Source organism: Lepidothrix coronata, unplaced genomic scaffold, assembly GCF_001604755.1.
Source record: "Lepidothrix coronata isolate B3197 unplaced genomic scaffold, Lepidothrix_coronata-1.0 Scaffold0, whole genome shotgun sequence".
Classification (NCBI taxonomy): Eukaryota; Metazoa; Chordata; class Aves; order Passeriformes; family Pipridae; genus Lepidothrix; species Lepidothrix coronata.
The window spans coordinates 7,815,594-7,827,404 of NW_016690180.1; the positions used below are offsets into that span (position 1 = coordinate 7,815,594).

At 37.0% G+C, this 11,811-nt stretch overlaps 1 protein-coding gene across 1 annotated transcript; it reads right to left on the minus strand.

Moving 5' to 3' along the window:
* Positions 1 to 5,030: 5,030 nt before the first annotated feature.
* NIPAL1 (NIPA like domain containing 1) lies at positions 5,031 to 9,537 on the minus strand. The gene is given in 6 exon segments (XM_017833673.1): positions 5,031 to 5,645; positions 5,786 to 5,946; positions 7,636 to 7,726; positions 8,196 to 8,252; positions 9,311 to 9,518; positions 9,520 to 9,537. Coding segments are annotated over 6 exon segments (1,140 nt in total). The 3' UTR covers positions 5,031 to 5,040.
* Positions 9,538 to 11,811: the final 2,274 nt, after the last annotated feature.

The following is an 11,811-nucleotide window of genomic DNA, read 5'->3' on the forward strand; positions in this document are numbered from 1 at the left end:
CAAATGTGATGAACATTTCTTTCTGTGTTGCTTTGGTAACAATGTCCCAGATATTATATCTGTGAAAATGGGCAGTAACAGTAATATTTGTGTGGAACGAGTGGTTGGAAAAATGGATCCTGTTAAAAGAAGACTAATTATTGCTGCTGGTTTTCCTGCCCATGGTGTCCTATCAATATACACTCAAAAGATGACACTAACAACCATCCTGTCAGTCTTACAGATGGTATCAATATATTTTCTTCCAACATAAACAATCCAAATCATTCATTTAAACAGAAATCACTTTAAGTGCATAGCTTTCAGTATTGGTTTCTGCGTGCATTTTATACTAAATTAGTGATATAATTTCCTTGTTTCTAAATTGACATTGTATTTTTATGAGCCAATAATGCTTGCCTACCAGGCTTCCACTTCTCAATAAAATCTTTCTGTAGGTGGCTCTGGGAAAATTATGAGCAGGCTGTTATTAATACTCAGATAAATTTAATAGCTGCTATCATCACGCTGGCAGTAAACAAATGAAAATGCACTAGAACATGCTTCAGTGAAACTGGTGCTTAATTGTCAGCAAGAAAGGTCTACAGGACAAAGGTCAGGTATCTACAGTGTAATTACTTCCCAGAACAGCTACACCCATAATTAAAGACTGAGTAGGCCATCTTAGTCCACATGGCATCTGTGAGCTTAGGTCAAATTCTAACCGTATTCAAACAGGCAAAAATGGGTGAACAGCGAGAGCCACCCTTGTCACTGACCACAAAGAGATGTCTGCTGTTTTTTTAGAACAAAATTTTGTGTGATAAAAATGAGGACCTAGAAGAGCAGTAAAGGTTAGAAGGAGACACTATAACACCTCCATAAAGGAAACATCTGGTCAAAGGCTGTAGGAGTGCTGAGCATTCGTAAAAATTTAGCTGATGCTTCCTGATCAAACACCAGAAAACCTGAGCAAGTCTGTATTATGGATGGGAGGAAAAAAGGCAGAATTCTGAGATTCTGTGAGCCAGCACTTAGGATATATCTCTATAAAAACCCCACACTGTTGACAAACTGAAATGTATTTTCAGAAAGTGAAATTACTTTCCTTGTTTAGGTACTCCCGAGGAGCAATGCAGATCAATAATTTGTGTGTACAGGTCTGGTGACATTTCTCTCCAGTGCTACTTAGTTTTCAGGCCAACTCCCCTGTCTTGTGCCACTCTAAAGCTTCACAAACAGGGAGGCCCTGCAGACACTAAGGCACATCACCACTAGCACTCCTCCCCGATGCACCACCAGCCTGGATCCTGCTCAGCCTCCCAGTCTTGTTCTGAACCTCAGCATCATTCTAAAATCTGCCAGAAAGGAGTCAGCTATGGGAAACCTGCTTTGCTGGAAGGATGGTTTCTAACACACTTGCCAGTTTTATTTTGCAGGAATTTAAATAGTGAGAGAACGACGTTTTCTAGACGTATGTAATTCCTCATATAGCTCCAGGATGCAACTCTGATGAGCAGAGGTTGAGCTTTTGAATCTGTATTCTTTGGGATGAAAATTTTTTACGTCACAGCTCTTTCAAGCGTGGCTGGAAAGGCAGCTAGAGGAAGATGGGAGAACAGATTTCTATAGAAACTAACAACTGGTGTATCTCCTTCTAAACTCAAGACAGATTATTTAACCTATTCAAATCTTCTTGACCTACCTACATTTAGTCAGTGCAGCTTTGTAAGGAACTTAATTGCCCATTAATTTGTCCGGAGGTATGGTAATTAATGAGCAGCTGCCAAGATTTGTTTTGTATCAGCATTTAAAAGCCATAATTTTGATAGCAATGTATTGTCTCTGAGGCTTCTTTGTTCTTGTACTTAATCATTTGCCCTACTTACCAAAACACTTCTAATTACTTTACATAATATCCTTCATTTCACTGCCTGGAAAACCTGACAACTCGCTGAAATACTCTCCATTGTGACTGCCTGTAAGAAAGAGATGCCGAATACATCAGCTTCAGGTTTTCTTCTCCAGTTTAAAAATATGAATTACACTTTTTTTTATTCCTTGTTTAAAAAACCAGATAATTTAGTATATAAGCCATGAATAATTTATTACAAGAGAAATATTAGCATAATTTCACTAAAAAATCAAAGTTATTCCAAACTAATAACTAAATATAAACACTTAAAAAATAACATCCCTTACAGTAAATGTTTTTTTATACAAAAACTTAATCAGTAATTTACTTCTTAACATGACAGACTTCCTGTACACCATGAAAATAAGCATTAACTTGGTTTTCTGACATTGTAAGAAAATAACATTCTTTTACTAGTAGTTGTTATTTATGTATAAAAGCAGATAGACAGGTCCAGTAGAAAATAACAGAATTTTTGCTCGGTACAAGTTAATTGACTGTCAACAGTTGGTATAAAGAATGTCCAGACCCTTCTCAAAGGAATTATATTACCTGTCTTTAAAAAATGCCAATACATTCATTCAGGAACTGGACTGGTTGCTTTTTCTTACTAATAACCCATTTGGTCATACCACAGTGATTACTGTATAAGCAAATAAAGGGGCCACGAGCTATGGAAAGGGATTATTTTTCTCTTTTTAGTGTAAATATTTTCTTCAGTTATTCTTTAAATGGAGTAATTCACAATGAAAAACAATTCAAGTTTTTGTTAACAGACAAACTGTAATAAAAACTCCATCTTCAGTCTTTTTATTATTTGCATTACCTGTTTTTAACCACAAAGATTTTGAAGCTTGAATCTGGCCAATAAAGCCACAGTATCCTCTACATTAACTAAGAAGTAATGAAACTCTGTAGATTTTCTTCCCTAAAGCTTCTTTGACACATGCATTTTAACAGCAAAGAATTACTGCAAGTCTCATCACCCAAGAATCTGAAAAATATTCCAAAGCTGTATGGACTATCATTATATTTTCAAGGCAAGTACATTTTTTGAGAAAATGTTTCTTTTGCTGGGTAGCATTGCTGCCATCTCCTGCACTATGGAATGTAATCTCAAATTAGGTAATCACAGGTGGCAACCGAAGACCCATTGCATAATGACATTATCTGAGCTTCTCTTTACACCAAGACTACCTGCAATATTTTATAAAATACCATGAGAAGAAGAACTGGACACACTTTTCAGTAACACATTTTCCATATATGCTCTTCATCGTAAAAATGAGAGTTTAGCAAGAAGGTGCAGGGGATTGATACAATTTCTACTTCTTCCTGTAGGCGTGTCAACTACAAACCTAGCCAAGTGAAAAAAAAGTGCTTATAATTTAGAAATAACTTTAAGCTAGTATCCCTGCTGTTACTTTCTAGTATTTGATAGCTTCTAAAGCATCATCAAAAATAATTAACAAGTGAGATGTTTCATGAGTATCTTTCAAAAAAGGAAGTACTGAAACTTTGCACAACACAAACATAAAATATCAGCAGCAACCCTTCTGTTCTTACATCTAAATTATGAGCTTTCTTTGGTGGAATAATTTGTTATCCATCCAAACTGTCCTCTTCTACTACACTTTTTGAACATTGGAGAACCTACAGTCTGCTTCATGAGGGAGTTCTGCTTGGCATATATAAATGATTAAAATCAGTTTTTAACTGCTGAAGTGCTAGTAACTTCTGGAAAACATTCTAGACTCACATTTAAGAATCCAAAGATTGGAACTATTATCTTTCTGGTGAGCTCATAACGACCCATACATCCAACAGATGAAGCTACTTTCTTGCTCACAAAGTGGAAAACAAAGGGGATTGTAATGAGTAAATCAGGCACTCTGCAAGCTGGTTTTGTGAGATAAAGATCAGTGACCAGAATTGAGGAGCATTCTGTGGTACAGATACCAGTCTTCTAGGCTTCTGGTAGATTATCATATTGCTAAACATTTAATAGAGGTGAAAACTCATTTTTAGAAATGATGAAAACGCCAAACTAAAAAAAAAGATGTTTTGATATTTTTCACCCCTTGTTTACAGCCCATCCTAGTATTTTTAGAAATAGCGCATGGTCTGTAAGATGGATTCTAACAGAATATAAAATATCAGGACTGTTTTATTATTAATAAAGAATGATAGTGTTCCAGAAAATGAGAAAAAAAATGAAAAGCTTAACTGAGTTTTAATTGGCAATATTAGGAAAATGTACGGAAATAAGCGAAGTCCCTTCTTAAACCTCAAAGTAATATAAAACAGAGTAGAAATTCTTAATTGTACATTCTGTTTCTCTTCTGCCTTTGAATACTTTATTCTTTCATTTCATGTAATTTTTAAGCCAATAGTAAGTGTTTTCAGGTCTCTAATGAATTTTCTTTTTCTTGAACTTGATCTTAAATAAAAAGGTAAAGGCATATTCAGGGACTTGCAATCCACTCAGGATTCCTTGGGTAGAAAAGGATTTTGAAGGAGACAGGTTACCAAAAACTGTATTTGATAAATTCTTTTCATGACATCTATTCAAGGTTTTCGTAGGTGACCAAAATGGAAAAAACTTGTATAAAATTTTATATTAATGGCTAAAAGGGTTAAACACTGTTTTCTTCATATTGTGTCTCCAATAAATGTCCTTCATGTAGAATATCGACATGCTTGCTTGGCAATAAATTATAAAAACATAAAGAAAGCCTGAAATATTAAGGCCATCACCAAGATAATAGTAGACTACTTGTCACTTCAGCAAGTATTACTCTTTATCATTACAAGAAAATTGCATTTTGTAAACGTGGCTTACAAAGACTATTAATTTTTTGCTAAAATTCTCCAATAGGAGATGCTGCATAAAAAAAGGACAATGTTTTTCATTGTCTAACATACAATCACCCTCCTGTTTCTGTCTGTCATATTAATTACTGAACATTTTAATTTCATTCATTACTGCCAACAGCTGACACACAGAGGAGTGGCCCACACTTAACGGGCCTCACAGACCATTTTCCAGAGGACTGCAGAAAAAAAAAGAGTAAAAGTCTAGTAAACATGGGTAGGCTTAGTTGGCAACTCATGATTCTTTGATGATGAGCACTGCTTAGAGAGTTTCATTGACTGAATAAAATGTCATCCTCCTCATATGCCAAAGCTGGATCTTCCATGCTCTCTAGTAAAGTGTCACGGGGTTTGTATTTACGGTGTGGTAGTGATGGTTCTTTGGCAACAGTGGACATCAACTGATTCCAAGTGATGTTAGTATTTTTGAAAGCATGCAATAGGAAAATGCCAATAAGGATACTGCAGAATCCACTCAGGGTTCCAATGATATCACCCACTTGCATACTATTCCACTCCTTGAACAAGATGATGGAGCATGTCAGAACTGTCGTAGTGAAACACACGTAATAAATAGGTGTCACTAGAGATGTATTGAACACATCCAATGCTTTGTTGAGGTAGTTGATCTGAGTGCTGACTGAGAGCACCAAGATGCCCACCAAAATGTAAACCAGCGGATGCCGATAAACTGGCTTCTGCTCCAGCATTTGTTTAATGGCAATGCCCAGGCCTTTCACAGATGAGACGGAGAAGGCACCAATGAGCGAGCAAATTAAAATGTAGATCAATATGTTTGTCTGACCTCTCTTTGGAGCCACGACAAAAATCAGGACAACGGCAACAACTGTTATGAGAACAGCAAATGTGACAAATGCTGTAAGAAAGAGGAAAGGGAAGAAGAGTAATGCACATGAGACAAAATACCAGAACTACATCCAAGTACATAAAGTTATTCAGAGTCCTGAACACTTCTCTATGAACTGTAGCACACATTCACTGGAATAGCTTACAGACCTGGATCTTGCAGCTTTCTTTCCATTTCATCTAGTGAGGTGACCTCTTCCTCCTCTGGGGCGTGAATAACCATGACCGTTGACCCCAAAATACTCAGTACACAGCCCAGCTTTCCGTGAATATTCAGCTTCTCATTTAAAAAATAGGATGACAATATAGCACTGTTTGGTAAAAAATAAATAAAAGATTCAGATCCACCAGCCACACAAGACATTCAAAATCTGTCTGTGTAGCATGACAGTAACTCAAAACCTCATTTGAATTTGGATATATGATCAACCAGACTGAAACAATCAAATTGTCAGGAGTTTTGCAATAAGGTTGGTCATGACCAAGGAGGTCAGGTCAGGTTTTAGGGACATTAACAACCCTGATCACTTCCCTCCAGGTTGCAAAGAGTACAAATTGCTCAAGGAACTTCTCATTCCTGATTGCCTGGGCCAGGAGTATGCACTCTCCCATACCTGTAGCTTAACCACACAAGCTGGATTTTTTCATTAAAAAATAGATTAAAGCACTTCATTTGCCATTAGAACCAATTCACGTGAGTTTTGGAAACTGTTTCTCATCCCTCCCCGGACTCTCCCACCGAGGCACAGTTTCTGCCTGGCTTGTCAGGACTCCCCCCAAACCACAGAGAGGGCATGTCTCCCCCTTTGAAGAGGGATGACCCCAGGATCTCTAAGGTGTTCAATATTTAACCTAAGGACAATAACATGGCCTAAATGAGACCACCTCACAGGGCACAATTAGCCTGTTAGAGCATAACCTTGGGCACAATGGTGTGTGGACGCGCTCCCAAATAGCTTTTCAACCCACTGATCAAAACACAGACATTTTTTTCACACAAAGGTAACAAGTTCCCTGACATGAAGTTCTCGCGACCTCTCTGTTTCATGAAAATTAGAAAGATTGCTATCCTCATCAAAGGAGGGGGTAATAAAACTCAAGCTGTTTTGCAAAGCAGCAGCCAGGCAGCCAGTTAATCTGCATCTACTTACATGCTGACTGCAGCACAACTGAGTTACATTAGTTTTGCTATGATGGAATGGCTGCAGTTTTAGCAATTAGATTGCTGCAAGCATCTTATTGTTTTGGGTTTTTTTAATATGTGGCCCAGGTTGTTTTAAACACAACATTTCATACAGTATACTCAGATCTTAAAAATAAGGGTTTTATACTTAAAAGACAATAATTTCATTTTGTTAATAAATTATTTCCCAGAAAGTTCTTTGTAAGCATAGACCATGTCTTTTCTGCTGCTATGGTAGCCACATTAATGTATGTGGTTAAGTACTTGGAAGTTATTTGTTTCTTCATACATAAGAAATAATAAATTTCTGAAGAACATTCATGTTTCAAAAGAGCCAAAATTTTATTTGCCTTCTTTCCTTAAGGACATGGAAAAGACAAAACAAAACCGAAAGTGTGCCTTAATACGAAATTATCCTTCTATAAAAATAAATGTTTTTGAAAACATTTTAGTGGGGGAATACTATATTTTCTTTTAACGTTTTGGTACAACTGAAGAAGAGGATAACAGTTCGGTTCTCTAGGAAGAGATAAATTACAACCGTCTATCACTGTGCATCAACAGTATACCTGGTACATGCTGACAAGAAATACTTTATAATACAGGTGAAAGGCCATTCAGTGGTCTTTGGAACAAGACTTCTAATTCTGTCTACCCAGAAAACTCAGTTCTAAATAAGCAGATGATCTTTCCACAAAGGAATAAAAAGCATTCTTTGTCCATATATTGCTTTTCTCTACTTTCAGCCAAAGACAGTATTTTTCCCTCATACAGTAAATGGTTCATTTGCCAAGGTTTGCTCCCAGTTGGTACCAACCTTATGAGAACACTCAGTGCACCCAGTGGGGTAACTAAGGTTGCAGGTGCAAACGCATAGGCAGCAAAGTTTACAGCTTCTCCTAATCCCACTGTAGAAGAAAGAACATTTGGATCAGCTTAGGAGGGGAAGGGGATATAAAAGGCATACTACTGTCAATATTTTGTATGACAGCTGTGATAGCAAATATAAAACAAAATATTTTTTCTACACTATATATGCAAATTTTCATTTCAACATTAGCTGCACAACCTCTTCTGGACATAATAAAGGCTGAAGAAAGCTAAACACTTTTCTCCTAAGTACTCCTAGAAGCTGGACAGATGAATCCCAATGTTTTTGATAGGATAATAAAGAAAAGGTGGTTATTCTGCAAGAAGCTCCAAAGACCAAATGCAGTATTTGAGGGAATGGCTCAAATCAGAAAGGCTTGTCTTGAATGTGATTGCAAGGACATTTCTTTTAAGTGAAGGGACTGAAAAATCAGGGAATAAATCTCTTTAAAACAATCTGCTTTATGTAGCATTTACATATAGGCTGAGAAGAAAGAGGTGACTTACTTGATAGCAGTCCAGCCCACCAAAGCCCTTCCTTCAAATAAGAATATCCACCTTGTCCTGAAAGCAGAAAAAATAACCTCATCTTAGAAGAAAGAGATCACCGCCTTATAATAAAGAAAAGTACACCTTCACATTTGCACCTACAAAGTACTGAAAGAGCATGTTATCTGGGTGCGACATGAAGAATACTTGATTCTGACTGACATTTTATTAATCACTCTACTGTTTTGTGACTTGGACTTCTGAAGAATGATATCGACTAAATATACATGGAGGGAAAGTTCCAAACAAAAATAAAATGTCCATAAAGATTGTTGGTGATCTTAAGAAATGCTTCATTGTGCTGTCCCAGCTCAAAACCAATATGTTCATACCATCAGCAATTTTACTTTAAATCAGAAGAAATTAAAAATGCCCCTGCATGCATTAATTATTTTTTTTTACATAAAACATAAGTATATAGAATATTCAGTAATACATCTTTTTCAAACAACCAGATTCTCTGGAACAGTATACTGCAATAAACACAACAAACAAAATAAAACCTGCTAATGCTATGTATTTAAATTCATGTAAAGGGAATTATGAGATTAGTCCAATTGTTCTTTTTCTAGATCTTCATCTGTTGACTTTGATAGGGATAGTTGTACCAACTGTAGAAACTCATCTAATAAATATCCTTTCTACAACTCATTAAGTTAAAAAAAACGCCAACCCAAACCAAAACCACAAAAAAAACCCCCTAAACCTAGCTACCATCCTAAGAGTTTTCATCTCAAATGAGGGAGGAAAAAAAATAGAAAAAGAAAGAGAAAGACATTTTGAAAGCTAAGATGAATGGAGTATTTTATTTGGTAACTAACTACTGTCAGTGACGAAATATCATCAGCTCACTGGATTTAATATGCACTGCAGGTCCCATAGCCCTAGGAATTCTGAAATCCTAGTCCCTGTAATCACACACAGAGAAATAATACTGTATCTCCATCCCTCACCAAGACAGGATTTCTGATTCAAGTGCAACAGTTTTAAACATGTATTCTGTGATTCAAACCTTGATTTTGTCTTTTGGTGTTTGTGTCTTCAGCAGGAGCAACACAGGCACTACCACTTACCAGCTCGGGTGACTCCTCTGTCTGCCAGTTTCAAAAGTCCTTTTTTCTTCAGTATGAAACTAGAACCATTAAAGATACTGGAACCTATTGCCAAAGCCAAGCCAATGTAGAGGTGATACCTGCTTCCAGCAGGCACGGAAACGCTCCAGTTTGTTTCATTGACAGTCCCTTCCATAGAGGTGAGGAAAGGAGAGTGTGATTCAGACACATTGATGATCTGGCACCATGCTTGGCAGGAGTCACAGCAAGCAACAGAGAGCACAGCACCTGGAAGAAGAAAAAAGATGACAAATGATCCAGGCACAGCACTGGAAAAACCCTTATGTCACTCTGCTCACTCCTTTCTATGTCTTCCCAGAGCACTTGTCCTTTCTAACTGTACAAGTAACACACAAAATCCACACAACATACACAATGCTGCCCGGAGTCATTACCCAAACCTGCAGTTCACAGGTGCATACATTATTTGACATATATATTTTGCACATCATTGGCTCAGTCAAGCAATTAGGGCAATACCAAAGAATGCAACAATAAAATATGATCTTCAATGTAAAATTCCACTTAAAATCTTAAAAGCTAACCTTAAACCTCAAGATGAAAGGGTTCTTTTGTGTTGTGCAGAGACCACATTCCCAAAACACAAACATATAGCCAAATCCATGATTTCAGACTCTCCCTGTTAAGTAAGTCTCCTGTTATTCCAGGCTTCTGCTTTTACTTTTCTGGCTGAGATTGAAAACAACAAATAAAAAACAACAACAGCAACAACAACAAAAAAAAAAGGAAGAAAAATCTATTCAGGGAGCAAACTCTAGGTATATATTCATTTTATTAAAACTGTTCTGTGAGTACTGTGCGAGCCAGATCTTTTTTAATCCATCCAAGTTTTCAGGTGAAAGCCTCATTGCATGTCACAGCAATTTTCATCTAACCTCAACATGCCCTGTCTGGAGGGAGATCACAGCCCCACAAGGGACAGTCCCCTCAGCTATCCCTGCAACAGAGCTGCAGAGCCAGGTGGTCCTCAGCTGAGACTGAACCTTCACACTCTCAGCCAGCCAAGCATTATCAGCATCACTGTGATAGTCTGTGGGAATGAGGTCATTGTTATCAGCTTAGACGTGTTTTTAAAGGAAGAAGAGATATTGCATTTCCGAGAACAAAAGGAATTATTATTTTGCCTAGGGAAGCAGGGGACAGGCAGCAAAGCTGCAACAGGGCTTATGACAGTCTAGGCTGATGTCTCCCAGTTTCTCACAGTAGAGTGCATCACACAAACAGTGTGGATCAGAAAACCTAGACTGGAATAGCTTTTAAGGACAACTTTTCTGGGGAAAAAAGGTTTATTGTGAGGACATGTTAAAATATGAAACAGCTGATGCAGAAGTACAAAAGCTCAGTCCACTGTGATTCATATTCACTGGATGCAACAAATAATTTTGCTTTCCATGTTTTCCCTGTAATTAAAATGACACATGAAGGATTCATCCTGCTGAGTGGCACCACCAGTAATACACTCCTTTTTTTTTTTTTTTCCCAACTGAAAAAAACCCACTTGAGGACTTGGTAGAAAAGGATATGCCTCTGTCTGTTCATATCTAAGCTCTGGAAATATTACTGCTATGTCAAAAGTACTTGACTTTTGACAAGTAAGCAGCCTTGGGTAATTCATCTAATACTGTTTAAGAAGGAATATTTAAAACATTAAAGGTCTTAAAAATAGCATATCTTCATTTGCAGTTGAAAATCCTGATATTGACACTGGGAGATACCATCCTTTACAAGTAAGGAAGTAGAATGAGTATTTGCTCTCAGTTTTCCCGTGCCGTACTGTGCAACAAACATACTACAGGAAGCTATCCTTTGATTTGCAAGATCTGCAGTCACATTTCCTTTTTTGCCAAGAGAGTTTCTATATAACAGGAGTTGTTTTGTACTGCTATGTCAGACTTCATAGAAGTGGTCCCACAAAATGGGTATGTTCATATCCTGCAGCTGAAGATTAAAATCTCAAAAGAGCTTAGATCAGCGTGCAATTACTTTTGCATAGTATGTAAGATAAATACTATTCTGCCATCTTATAATTATTAGAAATTGCAATCGGATAATGCAAAAGAAATGAAATTTGCATCTGCACCTGGAAGTAGTTTAAAATCCTAAAGTATTAGCATAGTCTTAGAAGAAAAATTTGCATATACTTAAGTTTTGACATAATTAATAAAGAATAAATTACAAAAGAAAATTGCAGACAAGTCCTTTAAGCATAAATATATTTTCTCTTAGCTAACAAAAACAGCGAAAAGTCAAAAATGTCCCTGCTTATGGCAGGAGGGGTCCAACTAGATGACCTTTAAAGGTCCATTCCAATCCAAACTAAGCAGAGCAGTTGCCAGTGAATGAAATCCCTTATATCCCAATATCTGTAATGATGCTAAACCAAACTGGTGTGAGAAGCAGAACATTCACAGAATCACAGAATTAAGATTGGAAAAGGCCTC